The 21,898-nt window shown below is 45.1% G+C and overlaps 1 protein-coding gene and 1 long non-coding RNA gene across 4 annotated transcripts in view; both read right to left on the reverse strand.

Annotated features, from left to right (window-relative positions):
* The window catches only part of LOC115144388 (mitogen-activated protein kinase kinase kinase 4-like), a 101,220-nt gene extending 99,832 nt beyond the window's left edge, over positions 1–1,388 (reverse strand). Inside the window, exon 1 of one of the 3 annotated variants that reach the window (XM_029685397.2) lies at positions 1,114–1,388. In XM_029685397.2, the coding sequence (XP_029541257.2) occupies positions 1,114–1,388 (275 nt within the window). Of the gene's footprint in view, positions 1–818; positions 993–1,113 lie in introns of those variants that run through there. The other 2 variants (XM_029685398.2, XM_029685399.2) reach the window with 2 other exon arrangements.
* Positions 1,389–2,952: 1,564 nt separating this feature from the next.
* On the reverse strand, positions 2,953–21,181 carry LOC135561232 (uncharacterized). Its single transcript, XR_010459341.1, has 3 exons — positions 21,090–21,181; positions 17,420–19,759; positions 2,953–3,348 (listed from the first exon to the last, which is right to left on the reverse strand). It is a non-coding gene; the product is annotated as an uncharacterized LOC135561232 (long non-coding RNA).
* Positions 21,182–21,898: the final 717 nt, after the last annotated feature.

Genomic DNA, 21,898 nt, shown 5'->3' on the forward strand with positions numbered 1-21,898 from the left:
TTTCCCCCTGGTGATTTGCAATGTTTACATAATGATCACACATACAACAGCAAGCACGAAATTAATGGGTGTGTAATTTAGCATATAATATAAATGTTCAATCAATCTAAGCAATCGGTGGTCTATTGTAGCTAGTAAGCTAACCATGTTCCACAAAAAGGTTTTTAAACTTCATAAGCGTTGTTAGAACGAGATCATGTTCATGTGCCAGTGTTGGCAGCACATAGCTATGTGCTTGTCCTACTGTGCGGAGAACAGTCTTGAATTCTAGGAAAGCTAAATAATATATTCCAAAACATGAGTAGTTTCCCCATCTTCTCAGTTCAAGTCATTGCTAAAATAAAAAGCATATCAGCCTAGCCACTGAATTCTTACTTTTTGGGCTGCAAGTACAACACTTTATCATAAAATGCATGCCCCAACAAATATAACTAGTTATGACGTGGAGCCTAGCGTAGTAAGTTAGCGAACTGCCTAGCTAACGTTAACTGGTTAGATAGCTACTATAACTAGCTAGCTAACGTTGGCTAACAATTCATGAAAATTATTAAAACATTTCCATTTCATTTCATGTTTCAAATAGAGTTCTATTGAAGTTCGTGCATACCGTACATATAGAAAATGTTTCCACAATCCTGACGAAAGCTAATAGCTACCAGCCTTTGCAAGAAAGAGCAATGTTAATTTGCAACTGACAAAACCGAATTAACTCAACGACCCGTTAAAGTAATGTTCGCCACATAGCTAGCCTAGCAAGTTGCTAGGTAGCAGCCTTTCGATGTTGCAAATCGAATGCCAAGTCAAAGATAGTTAGTTACCTCTTTCAAAAGGTAAGCGTTTCCTCCATCCCTCCAATAATTCCACAACACATAGAAACACAGTGCAAAGTTATATTTCAGAGAACAGATGTATCTCCCAAAAACTTTTCAACTTTTAACGCTGCAAAAACATTGCAACTGCACGCAAACCACTATGTGACAGTAGGTTGCCTTTAGACGCACAAGCGCGCCAATTGACCCGCGTGGGTTGTCACATTCAGCTCACAAAGTGGCAGCAGGCGAAGCCCCGGCTGTGTAGTTTCTTTTCACGAAGAAGCACTGATTATTCGCCTACCTGCTAGGTTCGCTATTATCCGGAGGCTCCATAGCAGGTCGGGGAATGCTCGGTTCTAGTGGTGCATGGGACCACCCATGACCATGCAAGTTTAATAGTTGTTTGCACGTTTTCCTTTTGCAAAAGCTGGGCGAAAGGTGTCTTTCTGTTAAGATTTTTTTTCGCCTGCAGAATTGGGGCTCGCCCGGGTGTGCGCTGTCGCCATCTTTCCAGCAGTCAGGAGGAGTGCTACGGCAACCCGTACAGTTCATCCGTTCAGCAGTCAAGTCACACATTGAACAGCGAGACAGATATTTCACCGGATGTGTAAATGAAGCATCGTTTGGCGTTTCCAGTTACTACCAAATATGGTGATGAGAGGAAGCCCAGTGGCAGGCAGTGGTAGAAGATTATCAAGGGAAATAGATTTTGACCGATATTCTGCAAATGTCCTGATTGATGAAACATTTGATCTCCATACAGTTTTCTGTTTCCAAAACTAGAATCTGCAACAAACAGAGTGAACTGTGTTTTGTAGACTTTACCCTTTGCCAAAGTTTACAAAAACATTTGTTATCGCATAAGCGCACATCACAAAACAGGCGTTCCCTAACGGAATTATGCAAATAAATGCCAGAACACGCTAATAGGATCTCAATAGCTCGTGATCTCCTTGCTTGTTCTACCCACTATCCTTAATTTGCTCCCATTGGAAACGATAGGCTCTGGTCTATCTTGGGTTATTTATAAAAAATCTTTGACAAAGTGGTGACGATGCTTCTTCTTCGAGGTTTAATGGCAGACTACACCCTACTGGTGCATTGTCGCCACCTACTGTACAGTGAAGTAAAACAAAAATTCAATTTCTGGAAAGTAAAATAAATAAATTCATAGTTCAAATCAAATTGTATTTGTCACATGCTTAGTAAACAACAGGTGTTGACTGAAATACTTACTTATAGGCCCTTCCCAACAACACAAGCTCAGGTGCCTTTGAGGGCAGAGCATTCATCGACAGGGTTCCTTGTAGTGCCTCCGAGTCCCAAAAAACTTTCAGACGCACTCTCTGTTTGCGCCGTGCAGTTGATAACCAAAGCAATAATCTCTACAAAGTCCACCTTCTTAACATGCAACATGTCAGGATCCCTCTGTTGAGGGAATAATCATCTCTGGTGTCCAGTGGCAGATTTAGGTATGTGCGACATGGGCAGCTGCACAGGGTGGCATCTTGCCCGGGGCGGCATGGGGCGCCTGCACAAAAAAAATTGCAATAGTGATATTTGCGCGATCGGTTCGCTATCGCTCATTTGCACGTCACGTCAATGATATCATGTCACCGTGTGGGACTATGGGTCAATTAACCTTGTCGGAGTGGGCGCCACGATTCTAGTTCGTGAGCTAGTCAGGCTACTGTCTAGGAAGGTCTCCCTCTCAGGAGTACGAGATTCCGGGGGTAGGTTGACCTCAGGTCTCCCCACTGGAAGTCCGAGGTAGGGGGAGCGGTGAAATCTATCAAATAGAGCACCTCTAACTTTGTACAGTACTAATGCAGTTAGTCAAATCAGCCGCACTACGAAATGCTACCAAATAAACCACAATTCCTTCATAATACTGTGAATGTATAGATTCACAGACATATTGTTGCATTTTTTTTCTGGTTTATGCAAAATTGTTAAGAATAATATAAAAGCAGTCTGCACACCACCAAGGTGAATTGGTTTAGTCTTGACTCTTGGTTGACAGTGTTGGGGGATGGGTAATGTATTGATGCTCGAGTGCCAAATCAACACACATGGATCATTTTATTTATTTTATTTCACCTTTATTTAACCAGGTAGGCAAGTTGAGAACAAGTTCTCATTTACAATTGCGACCTGGCCAAGATAAAGCAAAGGCAGTTCGACACATACAACAACACAGAGTTACACATGGAGTAAAACAAACATACAGTCAATTATACAGTAGGAAAAAAAGTCTATATACAATGTGAGCAAATGAGGTGAGATAAGGGAGGGAAAGGCAAAAAAATACAATATAGCAAGTAAAACACTGGAATGGTAGATTTGCAGTGGAAGAATGTGCAAAGTAGAAATAGAAATAATGGGGTGAAAAGGAGCAAAATAAATAAATAAATACAGTAGGGGGAGAGGTAGTTGTTTAGGCTAAATTATAGATGGGCTATGTACAGGTGCAGTAATCTGTGAGCTGCTCTGACAGCTGGTGATAAGAAGAGGTCTAAGCCATCAGGTGTCCAGTCTAGGAAAAAGAGGAGAGAAGAAGAGGAGAAACGCACAAAAGATAAAGGTATGCAGCTATGTCATCTCTTTATGAGTATAATATTATGCATGTAATGAAATAGGCTAGTATAACACTTATGTTTGCTAGTCTATGTTGCTTGCTATGCTATTACACATAGGGCGACAATATTCTGTTTTCTGTCCAACTAGCTTACATAACATTGGATATAATTTCACACAGTTTCATCATGATAATGTGTGTGGCCTGCAGTAAAATGATTACAACCTAACTAGCACGTTATTGATTTGGTTGACTTTCATTGAGGTGACATCATAAAGGTTTTCTGTGATTGTATTGACTAGGTCCTGAGCTCAGTAAGGGGGATTTCCAATGCTGTAGGCTAACTTAAAAGATGTCTATATTATGCAAATATTTTGTATCTTTTGTGATATAACAAGTATTTTGGGGTGTCTTATGCCTAGAATTAGCCAAGGAGGTTGTATGGTTCATGTGGTTCCTATTCTGAAAGTTAATTGTGCAACAAATGTATTTAGGGTGTCAGACTCACATACTGTATTTCAATGCAAATTCAGGGGCACTTCTGAAATATTTTGGAGCACCGTCTGGCACTGGCCAGGATGAGGAGCCATCCACCTCCTCAGCCACACAGGCCTCTTCAGAAATTATCTCGAAGCGTCAGGATATCAGGTAGAATAACAACTCAATGTTTATATCCCAGGACAAATTAGCTAGCATCAGCAAGCTAGCTAAATAGGACAAATTAGCTAGCAAGTGCAAGCTATCTAGCTAAATTACCATTCATGTTTAATGCTTTTCAACCTGTTCCCAAATTAATGACATTGGTTCAGAGTTTGTTTTGATATTTTAAGCTGCGTGTCGTGATCGCGTTTGGTGTAGGGGGACGAAATATATTTATGCACGATAGCGCACGATGGAGTACGCGCACAGCCGGTTTGGGTTCCGTGTCAGGGGACACACAGAAACACTGTACTCTCCATCAAATTTTAATTTCCTCAAAGAGGTTGAACTGATGGCCCAATTTGATGTAGTCATGAAAGAGCACCTTAACCTTGTCCAAAAGGGACCGTGAGTCATACCACCAGCTACCTTGGCCACCAAATACAGAATTAACTTATTGATTTGTTGAGCAGCAAGGTCAATTCAATAATGGTGAGTGACATCAAGCTGGCAAAATCATTCTAGATTGCACCTCAGATGTCAGCCACACTGTACAGTTGTCAGTTGTGATTAGAATTGTGTTACTGAAGGAGGAGCCCCACATAAAGGAACATTTTATTGGGGTTTTGGCAGCAGAGGAGTCCACGGGCCAATATTTGGCATCCCTGATTCTCAGATTAGAGGAGCTAAGTGCAGACTTTGTTTAAGTAACAATGTTAATTACAACAACAGGGACAGGCAAACGACAGGTCAAGGCAGGCAGGGTTCGGTAATCCAGAGTAGGGGCAAAGGCACCAGATGGCAGGCAGGCTCAGGGGCAGGCAGATTGGTCAGGCAGGTGGGCTCAGAGTCAGGACAAGCAATTGTCAAAACCAGGAGGGCGAGAAAAGAGAGACTGGGGAAAATCAGGAGCTGAGAAACATAACACTGGTTGACTTGACAAACAAGATGAACTGGCAACAGACAAACAGAGAACACAGGTATAAGTACCCAGGAGACAATGGGGAAGATGGGCGACACCTGGAGTGGGTGGGGACAAGCACAAGGACAGGTGAAACAGATCAGGGCGTGACAAGGACACTCTTATGATAATGGGGCCAACATGAGAGGCAAAAACAAAGGTGTCCAAGCCAGACTCCTGGAATTGAATCCAAGAGCTCTGTTTGTGCCATGTGGGGCTCACACATTGAACCTGGTTGTGGCTGATGCTGCTAAAAGTTCTGTCGATGCCACAGGTTACTTTGGCATCTTATACAAATGGTACACCTTGTTCTCAGCCTCCACACAGCGATGAGCCATCCTGAAAAAACATGTGGACATCTCTTTGAAGATGTGGACTGAGACAAGGTGGGAGAGTAAAGTTAAGAGTGTCGAGCCACTGAGGTGTCAGGCAGCAGCGGTGAGAGAGGCACTGATTGAGGTGAGTGATCAAACCAAAGACCCTGTGATAAAGATTGAGACCCAGTCCTTGTCAGAGGAGGTGGGATCATACCGCTTCAGCATCTGTACAGTGGTGTAGTATGACATCTTGAGCCAGATCCAACATGTGAGCAAGCTGATACAGTCTCCCAGTATGCATGTGGATGTTGCAGTCAGTCTTCTCAGAAAGACATAGAGAGGTCTCTACAGGTCAACAGGCTTTATGACTGCACAAACATCAGCCAAGGATATTTGCGAGGCTATGAATGTAGAAGCCGTTCTACAACAAAAAAGTCTGAGGTCCACAAAGCAGGACATTTCATACGGATCATTTGATGAGCCTGTTATGCAGGTGAGTGAGGACCCAAAAGCGATTTAACAGAAACAGAGTCTTTTAATGTCCAAACAGGGAAAACATAAATCCTCAATCTTTACAGGAGATGTCCAAACAGGGAAAACATAAATCCTCTATCTTTACACTGCAGGTCCCTCCGGGTAGGCGCGGGCCGTAGAGGACAGAGACACCTGCTCACACGCAGCATCTGATGAAGAGGCACATTACGACAGGACGGGACAAGGGCAAAGCAAACAAGAATCCGACAAGGACAGAAGCAGAAACAGAGAGAGAAATAGAGACTTAATCAGAGGGCAAAAGAGGGGACAGGTGTGAGAGAGTAAACGAGGTCGTTAGGAGAATGAGGAACAGCTGGGAGCAGGAACGGAACGATAGAGAGAGAGAAAGTAACCTAATACGACCAGCAGGGGGAAACGAAGAGAAGAGAAAGCACAGGGACAAGACATAACATGACAGTACCCCCCCACTCACCGAGCGCCTCCTGGCGCACTCGAGGAGGAAACCTGGCGGCAACGGAGGAAATCATCGATCAGCGAACGGTCCAGCACGTCCCGAGATGGAACCCAACTCCTTTCCTCCTGAGAAATACGGAACGGACCAATGAACCGCGGGGTCAATTTGCGAGAAGCTGTCATAAGGGGAAGGTTACGAGTGGAGAGCCATACTCTCTGACCGCGACAATACCTAGGACTCTTAGTCCTACGCTTATTAGCGGCTCTCACAGTCTGCGCCCTATAACGGCAAAGTGCAGACCTGACCCTCTTCCAGGTGCGCTCACAACGTTGGACAAAAGCCTGAGCGGAGGGGACGCTGGACTCGGCGAGCTGGGACGAGAACAGAGGAGGCTGATACCCGAGGCTACTCTGAAAAGGAGATAGCCCGGTCGCAGACGAAGGAAGCGAGTTGTGAGCGTATTCTGCCCAGGGGAGCTGTTCTGCCCAAGACGCAGGGTTTCGAAAGGAAAGACTGCGTAAGATGCGACCAATCGTCTGATTGGCCCGTTCTGCTTGACCGTTAGACTGGGGGTGAAAACCGGAAGAGAGACTGACGGAAGCCCCAATCAAACGGCAAAACTCCCTCCAAAATTGAGACGTGAATTGCGGACCCCTGTCCGAAACGGCGTCTGACGGAAGGCCATGAATTCTGAAAACATTCTCAATGATGATTTGTGCCGTCTCAAAATGACGTTTTCGTCTTTTGAGCTTCTAGTCATGAAATCTATGCAGCCTACTCAATCACTTTTTATAGCTACTGTTTACAGGCCTCCTGGGCCATATACAGCGTTTCTCACTGAGTTCCCTGAATTCCTATCGGACCTTGTAGTCATTGCAGATAATATTCTAATCTTTGGTGACTTTAATATTCACATGGAAAAGTCCACAGACCCACTCCAAAAGGCTTTCGGAGCCATCATCGACTCAGTGGGTTTTGTCCAACATGTCTCTGGACCCACTCACTGTCACAGTCATACGCTGGACCTAGTTTTGTCCCATGGAATAAATGTTGTGGATCTTAATGTTTTTCCTCATAATCCTGGACTATCGGACCACCATTTTATTACGTTTGCAATTGCAACAAATAATCTGCTCAGACCCCAACCAAGGAACATCAAAAGTCGTGCTATAAATTCACAGACAACACAAAGATTCCTTGATGCCCTTCCAGACTCCCTCTGCCTACCCAAGGACGCCAGAGGACAAAAATCCGTTAACCACCTAACTGAGTATCTCAATTTAACCTTGCGCAATACCCTAGATGCAGTTGCACCCCTAAAAACTAAAAAAATGTCTCATAAGAAACTAGCTCCCTGGTACACAGAAAATACCCGAGCTCTGAAGCAAGCTTCCAGAAAATTGGAACGGAAATGGCGCCACACCAAACTGGAAGTCTTCCGACTAGCTTGGAAGGACGGTACCGTGCAGTACCGAAGAGCCCTTACTGCTGCTCGATCATCCTATTTTTCTAACTTAATTGAGGAAAATAAGAACAATCCGAAATTCCTTTTTGATACTGTCGCAAAGCTAACTAAAAAGCAGCATTCCCCAAGAGAGGATCACTTTCACTTTAGCAGTGATAAATTCATAAACTTCTTTGAGGAAAAGATTATGATTATTAGAAAGCAAATTACGGACTCCTCTTTAAACCTGCGTATTCCTCCAAACCTCAGTTGTCCTGAGTCTGCACAACTCTGCCAGGACCTAGGATCAAGAGAGACGCTCAAGTCTTTTAGTACTATATCTCTTGACACAATGATGAAAATAATCATGGCCTCTAAACCTTCAAGCTGCATACTGGACCCTATTCCAACTAAACTACTGAAAGAGCTGCTTCCTGTGCTTGGCCCTCCTATGTTGAACATAATAAACGGCTCTCTATCCACTGGATGTGTACCAAACTCACTAAAAGTGGCAGTAATAAAGCCTCTCTTGAAAAAGCCAAACCTTGACCCAGAAAATATAAAAAACTATCGGCCTATATCGAATCTTCCATTCCTCTCAAAAATTTTAGAGAAGGCTGTTGCGCAGCAACTCACTGCCTTCCTGAAGACAAACAATGTATACGAAATGCTTCAGTCTGGTTTTAGACCCCATCATAGCACTGAGACGGCACTTGTGAAGGTGGTAAATTACATTTTAATGGCAACGGACCGAGGCTCTGCATCTGTCCTCGTGCTCCTAGACCTTAGTGCTGCTTTTGATACCATCGATCACCACATTCTTTTGGAGAGATTGGAAACCCAAATTGGTCTACACGGACATGTTCTGGCCTGGTTTAGATCTTATCTGTCGGAAAGATATCAGTTTGTCTCTGTGAATGGTTTGTCCTCTGACAAATCAACTGTAAATTTCGGTGTTCCTCAAGGTTCTGTTTTAGGACCACTATTGTTTTCACTATATATTTTACCTCTTGGGGATGTTATTCGAAAACATAATGTAAACTTTCACTGCTATGCGGATGACACACAGCTGTACATTTCAATGAAACATGGTGAAGCCCCAAAATTGCCCTCGCTAGAAGCATGTGTTTCAGACATAAGGAAGTGGATGGCTGCAAACTTTCTACTATTAAACTCGGACAAAACAGAGATGCTTGTTCTAGGTCCCAAGAAACAAAGAGATCTTCTGTTGAATCTGACAATTAATCTTAATGGTTGTACAGTCGTCTCAAATAAAACTGTGAAGGACCTCGGCGTTACTCTGGACCCTGATCTCTCTTTTGAAGAACATATCAAGACCATTTCGAGGACAGCTTTTTTTCCATCTACGTAACATTGCAAAAATCAGAAACTTTCTGTCCAAAAATGATGCAGAAAAATTAATCCATGCTTTTGTCACTTCTAGGTTAGACTACTGCAATGCTCTATTTTCCGGCTACCCGGATAAAGCACTAAATAAACTTCAGTTAGTGCTGAATACGGCTGCTAGAATCCTGACTAGAACCAAAAAATTTGATCATATTACTCCAGTGCTAGCCTCTCTACACTGGCTTCCTGTCAAAGCAAGGGCTGATTTCAAGGTTTTACTGCTAACCTACAAAGCATTACATGGGCTTGCTCCTACCTATCTCTCTGATTTGGTCCTGCCGTACATACCTACACGTACGCTACGGTCACAAGACGCAGGCCTCCTAATTGTCCCTAGAATTTCTAAGCAAACAGCTGGAGGCAGGGCTTTCTCCTATAGAGCTCCATTTTTATGGAACGGTCTGCCTACCCATGTCAGAGACGCAAACTCGGTCTCAACCTTTAAGTCTTTACTGAAGACTCATCTCTTCAGTGGGTCATATGATTGAGTGTAGTCTGGCCCAGGAGTGGGAAGGTGAACGGAAAGGCTCTGGAGCAACGAACCGCCCTTGCTGTCTCTGCCTGGCCGATTCCCCTCTTTCCACTGGGATTCTCTGCCTCTACCCTGTTACGGGGCTGAGTCACTGGCTTACTGGGGCTCTCTCATGCCGTCCCTGGGGGGGTGCGTCACCTGGGTGGGTTGATTCACTGTTGTGGTCGGCCTGTCTGGGTTGGCGCCCCCCTTGGGTTGTGCCGTGGCGGAGATCTTTGTGGGCTATACTCGGCCTTGTCTCAGGATGGTAAGTTGGTGGTTGAAGATATCCCTCTAGTGGTGTGGGGGCTGTGCTTTGGCAAAGTGGGTGGGGTTATATCCTTCCTGTTTGGCCCTGTCCGGGGTGTCCTCGGATGGGGCCACAGTGTCTTCTGACCCCTCCTGTCTCAGCCTCCAGTATTTATGCTGCATTAGTTTATGTGTCGGGGGCTAGGGTCAGTTTGTTATATCTGGAGTACTTCTCCTGTCCTATTCGGTGTCCTGTGTGAATCTAAGTGTGCGTTCTCTAATTCTCTCCTTCTCTCTTTCTTTCTCTCTCTCGGAGGACCTGAGCCCTAGGACCATGCCCCAGGACTACCTGACATGATGACTCCTTGCTGTCCCCAGTCCACCTGGCCATGCTGCTGCTCCAGTTTCAACTGGCCTGGGCCCTAGGACCATGTCCCAGGACTACCTGACATGATGACTCCTTGCTGTCCCCAGGCCACCTGGCCATGCTGCTGCTCCAGTTTCAACTGTTCTGCCTTACTATTATTCAACCATGCTGGTCATTTATGAACATTTGAACATCTTGGCCACGTTCTGTTATAATCTCCACCCGGCACAGCCAGAAGAGGACTGGCCACCCCACATATGCTCTCTCTAATTCTCTCTTTCTTTCTCTCTCTCGGAGGACCTGAGCCCTAGGACCGTGCCCCAGGACTACCTGACATGATGACTCCTTGCTGTCCACAGTCCACCTGACTGTGCTGCTGCTCCAGTTTCAACTGTTCTGCCTTATTATTATTCGACCATGCTGGTCATTTATGAACATTTGAACATCTTGGTCATGTTCTGTTATAATCTCTACCCGGCACAGCCAGAAGAGGACTGGCCACCCCACATAGCCTGGTTCCTCTCTAGGTTTCTTCCTAGGTTTTGGCCTTTCTAGGGAGTTTTTCCTAGCCACCGTGCTTTTACACCTGCATTGTTTGCTGTTTGGGGTTTTAGGCTGGGTTTCTGTACAGCACTTTGAGATATCAGCTGATGTACGAAGGGCTATATAAATAAATTTGATTTGATTTGATTTGATTTAGCAGAAGGAAGCTTAGCGAGGGGAATAAAATGAGCCGCCTTAGAGAACCTATCGACAACCGTTAGAATAACAGTCTTCCCCGCTGATGAAGGCAGACCGGTAATAAAGTCTAAGGCGATGTGAGACCACGGTCGAGAGGGAATGGAAAGCGGTCTGAGACGGCCGGCAGGAGGAGAGTTACCGGACTTAGTCTGCGCGCAGTCCGAACAAGCAGCCACGAAACGACGCGTGTCGCGCTCCTGAGTGGGCCACCAAAAACGCTGGCGAATAGAAGCAAGCGTACCCCGAACGCCGGGGTGGCCGGCTAACTTGGCAGAGAGAGCCCACTGAAGAACGGCCAGACGAGTAGGAACGGGAACGAAAAGAAGGTTCCTAGGACAAGCGCGCGGCGACGGAGTGTGAGTGAGTGCTTGCTTTACCTGCCTCTCAATTCCCCAGACAGTCAACCCGACAACACGCCCCTCAGGGAGAATCCCCTCGGGGTCGATGGAGGCTACTGAAGAACTGAAGAGACAGGATAAAGCATCAGGCTTGGTGTTCTTTGAGCCCGGACGATAAGAAATAACGAACTCGAAACGAGCGAAAAACAGCGCCCAACGAGCCTGACGCGCATTAAGTCGTTTGGCAGAACGGATGTACTCAAGGTTCTTATGGTCAGTCCAAACGACAAAAGGAACGGTCGCCCCCTCCAACCACTGTCGCCATTCGCCTAGGGCTAAGCGGATGGCGAGCAGTTCGCGGTTTCCCACATCATAGTTACGTTCTGATGGCGACAGGCGATGAGAAAAATACGCGCAAGGGTGGACCTTATCGTCAGAATGGGAGCGCTGGGACAGAATGGCTCCCACGCCCACCTCTGACGCGTCAACCTCGACAATGAACTGTCTAGAGACGTCAGGTGTAACAAGGATAGGAGCGGATGTAAAACGCTTCTTGAGGAGATCAAAAGCTCCCTGGGCGGAAACGGACCACTTAAAGCACGTCTTGACAGAAGTAAGGGCTGTGAGAGGAGCTGCCACCTGACCGAAATTACGAATGAAACGACGATAGAAATTCGCGAAACCGAGAAAGCGCTGCAGTTCGACACGTGACTTAGGGACGGGCCAATCGCTGACAGCTTGGACCTTAGCGGGATCCATCTGAATGCCTTCAGCGGAAATAACAGACCCGAGAAATGTGACGGAGGAGACATGAAAAGCGCACTTCTCAGCCTTCACATAAAGACAATTCTCTAAAAGGCGCTGGAGGACACGTCGAACGTGCTGAACATGAATCTGGAGTGACGGTGACAAAATCAGGATATCGTCAAGGTAAACGAAAACAAAGATGTTCAGCATGTCTCTCAGTACATCATTCACTAATGCCTGAAAGACAGCTGGAGCGTTAGCGAGACCGAACGGCAGAACCCGGTATTCAAAGTGCCCTAACGGAGTGTTAAACGCCGTTTTCCACTCGTCCCCCTCCCTGATGCGCACGAGATGGTAAGCGTTACGAAAGTCCAACTTAGTGAAAAACCTGGCTCCCTGCAGGATCTCGAAGGCTGAAGACATAAGGGGAAGCGGATAACGATTCTTAACCGTTATGTCATTCAGCCCTCGATAATCCACGCAGGGGCGCAGGGTCCCGTCCTTCTTCTTAACAAAAAAAACCCCCGCTCCGGCGGGAGAGGAGGAAGGGACTACGGTACCGGCGTCGAGAGCTACAGACAAATAATCTTCGAGAGCCTTACGTTCGGGAGCCGACAGAGAGTATAGTCTACCCCGGGGGGGAGTGGTACCCGGAAGGAGATCAATACTACAATCATACGACCGGTGAGGAGGAAGGGAGGTGGCCCTGGACCGACTGAAGACCGTGCGCAGATCAGGATATTCCTCCGGCACCCCTGTCAAATCACCAGGCTCCTCCTGTGAAGAGGGGGCAGAAGAAACAGGTGGAATAGCAGACATTAAACACTTCACATGACAAGAGACGTTCCAGGAGAGGATAGAGTTACTAGACCAATTAATAGAAGGATTATGACACACTAGCCAGGGATGGCCCAAAACAACAGGTGTAAAAGGTGAACGAAAAATCAAAAAATAAATGGTTTCGCTATGATTACCAGAGACAGTGAGGGTTAAAGGTAGCGTTTCACGCTGAATCCTGGGGAGAGGACTACCATCCAAGGCGAACATGGCCATGGGCTCCCCTAACTGTCTGAGAGGAATGTCATGTTCCCGAGCCCAGGCTTCGTCCATAAAACAGCCCTCCGCCCCAGAGTCTATCAAGGCACTGCAGGAAGCTGCCGAACCGGTCCAGCGTAGATAGACCGACAAGGTAGTACAGGATCTTGAAGGAGAGACCTGAGTAGTAGCGCTCACCAGTAGCCCTCCGCTTACTGATGAGCTCTGGCCTTTTACTGGACATGAAATGACAAAATGACCAGCGGAACCGCAATAGAGACAGAGGCGGTTGGTGATTCTCCGTTCCCTCTCCTTAGTCGAGATGCGAATACCCCCCAGCTGCATGGGCTCAGCACCTGAGCCAGTGGAGGAAGATGGTAGTGATGCGGAGAGGGGGGAAACGGATAACGCGAGCTCTCTTCCACGAGCTCGGTGACGAAGATCTACCCGTCGTTCTATGCGAATAGCGAGTTCAATCAAAGAATCCACGCTGGAAGGAACCTCCCGGGAGAGAATCTCATCCTTTACCTCCGCGTGAAGACCCTCCAGAAAACGAGCGAGCAACGCCGGCTCGTTCCAGTCACTGGAGGCAGCAAGAGTGCGAAACTCTATAGAGTAGTCCGTTATGGATCGATTACCTTGACATAGGGAAGACAGGGCCCTGGAAGCTTCTTTCCCAAAAACTGAACGATCAAAAACCCGTATCATCTCCTCCTTAAAGTTCTGATACTGGTTAGTACACTCAGCCCTTGCCTCCCAGATTGCCGTGCCCCACTCACGAGCCCGTCCAGTAAGGAGAGATATGACGTAGGCGATACGAGCTGTACCCCTGGAGTACGTGTTGGGCTGGAGAGAGAACACAATATCACACTGGGTGAGGAACGAGCGGCATTCAGTGGGCTCCCCAGAGTAACACGGTGGGTTATTAATTCTGGGCTCCGGAGACTCGGAAGCCCTGGAAGTAGCCGGTGGGTCGAGGCGGAGATTGTGAATATGTTTCGAGAACTTGGGCGGCCAGGGTCTCAACGGCATGTCGAGCAGCAGACAATTCCTGCTCGTGTCTGCCTAGCATCGCTCCCTGGATCTCGACGGCTGAGTAGAGAGGATCCGAAGTCGCTGGGTCCATTCTTGGTCGGATTCTTCTGTTATGCAGGTGAGTGAGGACCCAAAAGCGATTTAACAGAAACAGAGTCTTTTAATGTCCAAACAGGGAAAACATAAATCCTCAATCTTTACAGGAGATGTCCAAACAGGGAAAACATAAATCCTCTATCTTTACACTGCAGGTCCCTCCGGGTAGGCGTGGGCCGTAGAGGACAGAGACACCTGCTCACACGCAGCATCTGATGAAGAGGCACATTACGACAGGACGGGACAAGGGCAAAGCAAACAAGAATCCGACAAGGACAGAAGCAGAAACAGAGAGAGAAATAGAGACTTAATCAGAGGGCAAAAGAGGGGACAGGTGTGAGAGAGTAAACGAGGTCGTTAGGAGAATGAGGAACAGCTGGGAGCAGGAACGGAACGATAGAGAGAGAGAAAGTAACCTAATACGACCAGCAGGGGGAAACGAAGAGAAGAGAAAGCACAGGGACAAGACATAACATGACAATACATGACAGAGCCTTTCAGCGATGCCCTGAAGAAGCTGGATGGGACATTTTCCAATGTCATCGTTGATGCTGCAACCTCAGCCCTTCAGGAAAGATTTTCCACATTGGAAAATGTGGGGGAGAAGTTTGGAGTGCTGTCAACCTTCCAAAGTCTCTCAAATGAGGAGCTGACAGAGCAATGTGAGGTCCTTAGTATGACACTGCACCATAAAGAACACTCAGACTTGGATGGCAGAGAGCTTGCACAGGAACTGAAGAACTTGCCTGACTTGCCATCGAAGACCATGACCCTGCTTGAGCTGCTGATATTCATGCACGAAAGGGAGCTCTCAGAAATATATCCACATTTGTGGACTGCTCTCAGAATTGGTCTTACTCTTCCAGTGACCATAGCTGAAGCAGAGAGGAGCTTTTCAAAGCTGAGGCTCATCAAATCCTACCTGAGGTCCACTATGTCACAGGAACACCTTAGTGGCCTTGCTGACATCAGTATTAACCATGCAATTGCTGGGCAGATTTCTTATGATGATGTAATTGATGACTTTGCATCAAGGAAGGCAAGAAAGGTCAGGGTTTAGATGGCAGTTGTACAATTTAGTTTGTGTGTTTCTTGTTTGAAGTGCAACAGTATAATAATCAAATGATCTTCTTTATAAGTGTGTTATTGTATTTGTGTATTTATGTGATATAGAATTTGTGCAATTTAGTTTTATTTGTGTTTTTGTTAGCAATATGGTAATAGTGTAATAATTCAATTCTCTTTTTTGTTTGTATTTATACACTACAATTTCTTTCTATTTGTCTTTGTTACTTCTTTTTGATATTTATGAGTGTTATTTTGGTATATATATATATACAGTGGGGAGAACAAGTATTTGAAACGGTTTTCCTACTTACAAAGCATGTAGAGATCTGTAATTTTTATCATAGGTTCACTTCAACTGTGAGAGACGGAATCTACAACAAAAATTCAGAAAATCACATTGTATGATTTTTAAGTAATTAATACAGTGCCACCGACAAGGCCCGCTACCAAAACATGCGGGCTCTCCTTCACCACAGCCAACGTGAGTATAACATTTAAATGTGTTAACCCTCGCAAGGCTACCGGCCCAGATGGTATCCCTAGCCTCGTCCTCAGAGCATGCGCAGACCAGCTGGCTGGTGTGTTTACGGACATATTCAATCAATCCCTATCCCAGTCTGCTGTTCCCACATGCTTCAAGAGGGCCACCATTGTTCCTGTTCCCAAGAAAACTAAGGTAACTGAGCTAAACGACTATCGTCCCCCCGTAGCACTCACTTCCGTCATCATGAAGTGCTTTGAGAGACTAGTCAAGGATCATATCACCTCCACCCTACGTGACACCCTAGACCCACTCCAATTTGCTTACCACCCAAATAGGTCCACAGACTACGCAATCGCAATCACACTGCACACTGCCCGAAACCATCTAGACAAGAGGAATACCCATTGGGGGAAGTAAGCAAATTGTGTAAGAATGCTGTTCATCAACTACAGCTCAGCATTTATCACCATAGTACCCTCCAAACTCGTCATTAAGCTCGAGACTCTGGATCTCGACCCCACCCTGTGCAACTGGGTCCTGGACTTTCTGACGGGACACCCCCAGATGGTGAGTGTAGGAAAACAACATCTCCACCCCGCTGATCCTCAACACTGGGGCCCCACAAGGGTGCGTTCTCTGCCCTGTCCTGTACAGCTTCTATCTCAAGGTCATCAGACTATTAAACAGCCATCACTAACATTGAGTGGATGCTGCCAACATACGGACTAAAATCTCTAGCCACTTAATAATAATACAAATGGATGTAATAAATGTATCACTATTCACTTTAAAAAATGCCACTTTATATAATGATTACATACCCTACATTACTCATCTCATATGTGTATACTGTACTCTATACCATCTACTATATCTTACCTATGCCATTTGGCCATCGCTCATCCATATATTTATATGTACATATTCATATTCATTCATTTACACTTGTGTGTATAAGGTAGTTTTTGTGAAATTGTTAGATTAATTGTTAGATATTACTGCATTGGCCGGAACTAGCATTTCGCTATACTCGCATTAACATCTGCTAACCATGTGTATGTGACCAATGACATTTCATTTGAATCTCCCAACCTCATAACTAGCTACCAAGAACCCATTTCAGGCTATCAATCAAGTTACAGTAGCTAGCTTGTCTATCTTAGCTGGCATACCAGCTAGCAAGGTTGGTAGACTTTAGAAAAGCAAGCAACAACTAAATGAAATGAATAAGACTCACATTCCTTTCAATATTTTACCCAGATTTTAGCAGAGATGCAGAAAAGCACAGCTGGTTTCTTCAAAATAAAAAAACACCAGTCAGGAGGATAGAGACAGCTCAAGAGGTATGCAGACAAATACACATTATTATTATTATTATTTTTTTTACATATTATATTTTACATATTATATTATATATATATTTTTTTTTTTACATGATTATTTCTCTAGATTGCAGGAAAAATCTGTTTCAGGTGTTATAAAAATCCCTCCAAATTACCCCCAGCCATCCACACGTACTTAGTGCCCTCAGATTTTTGGGGTGCATGATGCCCCTACTGGTGGACATGCGCTCATCATAATGATGTAGTTAGTAGGGTAGTGTACATAGCCTGCAGATGGAACATTAGAATGTGAACTCACCTGGTAAAATAGATACAGCATGTAGTAGGCACATCAACTAGGCTGTTGTGGAACATGTCGAGAGCTTCAAGTTCCTGTGTGTCCACATCACTAAGGAACTGTCATGGTTCAAACACATCAACACAGTCACGCAGAGGGCATGGAAATCCCTCTTCCCCCTCAGTTGGCTGAAAAGATTTGTCATGGTCCCTTAGATCCTCAAAAAGGTATACAGTTGCACCATTGAGAGCATCTTGACTGGCTGAATCACCACTTGGTATGGCAACTTCTTGGCATCCGACAGCAAGGCACTACAGACGATATGCATACGGCTTAGTACATTACTGGGGCCGAGCTCCTTACCATCCAGGACTTTTATACCAGGCGGTGTCAGAAGAAGGCCCTAAAAATTGTAAAAGATTCCAGCCACCCAAGTCAGACTGTTCCCTCTGACTCTGCATGGCAAGCGGTAGCAATGCACCAAGTCTGGAATCAACAGGATCCTGAACAGCTTCTACCCCCAAAGTATAAGACTCCTAAATTGTTAATTAAATAGTTAACCAATAGCTATCCAGAATATCTGCATTGACCCTTTTGGCACTAATTTCTTTTGTTAATCAATCAATCAATCAATCAAATGTATTTACAGTTGAAGTCGGAAGTTTACATACACCTTAGCCAAATACATTTAAACTCAGTTTTTCACAATTCCTGACATTTAATGCTAGTAAAAATTCTCTGTCTTAGGTCAGTTAGGATCACCACTTTATTTGAAGAATGTGAAATGTCAGAATAATAGTAGAGAGAATGATTTATTTCAGCTTTAATTTCTTTCATCACATTCCCAGTGGCTCAGACGTTTACATACACTCAATTAGTGATTGGTAGCATTGCCTTTAAATTCTTTAACTTGGGTCAAATGTTTTGGGTAGCCTTCCACAAGCTTCCCACAATAAGTTGGGTGAAATTTGGCCCATTACTCCTGACAGAGCTGGTGTAACTGAGTCAGGTTTGTAGGCCTCCTTGCTCGCACATGCTTTTTCAGTTCTGCCAACAAATTTTCTATAGGGTTGAGGTCAGGGCTTTGTGATGGCCACTCCAATACCTTGACTTTGTTGTCCTTAAGCCATTTTGCCACAACTTTAGAAGTATGCTTGGGGTCATTGTCCATTTGGAAGACCCATTTGCGACCAAACTTCAACTTCCTGACTGATGTCTTGAGATGTTGCTTCAATATACCCACATAATTTTCCTGCCTCATGATGCCATCTATTTTGTGAAGTGGACCAGTCCCTCCTGCAGCAAAGCACCCCCACAACATGATGCTGCCACCCCCGTGCTTCACGGTTGGGAGGGTGTTCTTCGGCTTGCAAGCCTCCCCCTTTATTCTCCAAACTTAACGATGGTCATTATGGCCAAACAGTTCTATTTTTGTTTCTTCAGACCAGAGGACATTTCTCCAAAAAGTACGATCTTTGTCCCCATGTGCAGTTGCAAACCGTAGTCTGGCTTTTTTATGGCGGTTTTGGAGCAGTGGCGTCTTCCTTGCTGAGCAGCCTTTCAGGTTATGTCAAAATAGGACTTGTTTTACTGTGGATATAGATACTTTTGTACCTGTTTCCTCCAGCAGCTTCACAAGGTTTTTTGCTGTTGTTCTGGGATTGATTTGCACTTTTCGCACCAAAGTACATTCATCTCTAGGAGACAGAACACGTCTCCTTCTGACCCACTGGAATTGTGATACATTGAATTATAAGTGAAATAATCTGTCTGTAAGCAATTGTTAGAAAAATTACTTGTGTCATGCACAATGTAGATGTTAACCGACTTGCCAAAACTATAGTTTGTTAACAAGAAATTTGTGGAGTGGTTGAAAAACTAGTTTTAATGACTCCATCCTAAGTGTATGTAAACTTCCAACTTCAACTGAATAAAGCCTGTTTTACATCAGCAGATGTCACAACGTGCTTATACAGAAACCCAGCCTAAAACTCCAAACAGCAAGCGATGCAGATGTAAAAGCTCTGTGGCTAGGAAAACTCCCTAGAAAGGCAGGAACCTAATAAGGAACCAGGCTCTGAGGTGTGGTCAATCCTCTTCTGGCTGGGCCGGGTGGAGATTCTAAGACTACACTCTAAGAAAAAAAGGCGCTATCTATCTTTGGCTGTCTCCATTTGAGAACCCTTTGAAGAACTATTTTTGGTTCCAGGTATATCTCCAGGTAGAACTTTGGACAGCCAAAGAACGCAAGCAGAACAGTTGAAACTTGAGCAGCAGCATAACAAGTTTGACTGGGGACTGGGACAGCCAGGAGTCATCAGGCCAGGTAGTCCTGAGGCATGGTCCTAGGGCACAGGTCCTCTGGGAGGGGAGAGAGAGATATGGGAGAATTAGAGGGAGCATACTTAAGATCACACAGGACACCAGATAAGACAAGATAATTTCACCAGATATGACAGACTATTGCAGCATAGATACTGGAGGCTGAGATAAGGTGGATCGGGCCACTGTGGCCTTGTCTGACGATACCCCGGACAGGGCCAACCAGGAAGGATATAACCCCACCCACTTTACCAAAGCACAGCTTCCACACCACCAGATGGATATCAACAGACCACCAACTTACTACCCTGAGACAAGTCTGAGGGGGCGCAAGACCAAACAGGAAGATCACATCAGTGACTCAACCCACTCAAGTTAAGTACAGCAACAACAACAAAAAACGGTCACGACGCACCCCTCCTAAGGACATCAAAGAGCACTAGTGACTGAGGTCATGTAATAGGGTCAGAGGTAGAGAATCCCAGTGGAGAGAGGGGAGCCAGGCCAGGCAAAGACAGCAAGGGTGGTTTTGTCTCATCACATACTCTGCTGTTACTGATATGATCTATCCCGTTGCCTAGTCACTTTATCCCTACCGATATGTACCTATCTACATCAATTACCTCGTACCCCTGCACATGGACTCGGTACCTGTACCCCGTGTATATAGCCAAGTTATTATTACTCATTGTGCATTTATTCCTTGTGTTATTATCTTTCTATAACTGCTCTATCCTTTGTGTTATGTTTTACTATTTCTGTTTCTGTTTTCTGCATTGTTGGGAAGGGCCTGTAAGTAAGCATTTCACTGTTAGTCTACACCTGTTGTGACAAATTCAATTTGATTTGATCTATTTATTTTGAAAGAGAAAATATTCGGTCTAATAGGTTGTTAACTTAGTAGAGAGAAAACATTACACAATACAGGATCTGGAAAGGAGCCTAGCCTACTTGGCAACTGGCCTTTTATCCTTGTTCAAATGAAGGTTATAATGTCAGACAGTTGGGGAGTGGAATGAGATGGTTTGGCGATTATGTGTGAAAGACACACACACACACACACACACACACACATACATACATGCAGCCTATAGGAAGAGGGATGTGACAGGCTACAGCCTACTAAAATAATGAAGTTGTCCCTGCCAATGTCAGTCATTCTCTTTGGGTAGGTTAACACTAAAAAAAAAGCCAACCCCCCAATTTCAATTTCAGCAATAGCATCTAATTTTAGCCAAAATGTGTGATTTCACTACGCCCTTGGCTTTCTCGTTGACCGTCTGTTAATTTCGATAACAATAGCTATAGCCAAAGAGGTGCTATAGACTAGCGCTCTACGCCCGAGTGTCTCTCTTTCAATGCGTTTCACCTGGGAAGAGATAAGAGGCACATTCTCTCCGCCGCCACATCATCCTCCTCTCAGCAGCAGCTCGACCCTTCTCCGTGAAAGTGAACTGAATAGACAAGAGTAGGTTAGTATGGAAAGAGAGGCTATACAGGCACGCCTGGTGCTCACATGGATGACGTATGTCGCGCAGTGGAAAGTCGTGGGTGGATTCGGTTCAGTCAGTCAAGCTTGTTAAAGCTGGCAACAGCGGCGGCATTGTGCTAGTTATAAAGCAAAGTTGTGTTTATATCGATGGGGAAATAACTTGGGAGTATTGGTCACCATGTCTAATTTGTTCCATCCCACTTGTAATAGCGGCGGCATTGTGCTAGTTATAAAGCAAAGTTGTGTTTATATCGATGGGGAAATAACTTGGGAGTATTGGTCACCATGTCTAATTTGTTCCAATTACTTGTAATAGGCTATTGATAGTAACCATCTGGATGTTACCGGGATAATCTATACTGGTCAATGCTAGGGAGAGTTTGTGCTGCAAACCAACAACACAGCAACACGGGTCACCGTGTCCTTAACTCCCACTTGCTGCAGTAAATAGAGGGAAGTACTGCAGCTTTACTGAACAAAAATATCAACGCAACATGTAAAGTGTTGGTCCCATGTTCCATTGGTCGCAAAAAAGGATCTCATAAATGTTGCATACGCACAAAAAGCTTATTTATCTCAAATGTTGTGCACAAATGTGTTTACACCCCTGTTAGTGAGCCTGACAGGCGTGGCATATCAAGAAGCTGATTAAACGGCACGATCATTACACAGGTGCATCTTGTGCT

Source organism: Oncorhynchus nerka, linkage group LG16 (genome assembly GCF_034236695.1).
Source record: "Oncorhynchus nerka isolate Pitt River linkage group LG16, Oner_Uvic_2.0, whole genome shotgun sequence".
Classification (NCBI taxonomy): Eukaryota; Metazoa; Chordata; class Actinopteri; order Salmoniformes; family Salmonidae; genus Oncorhynchus; species Oncorhynchus nerka.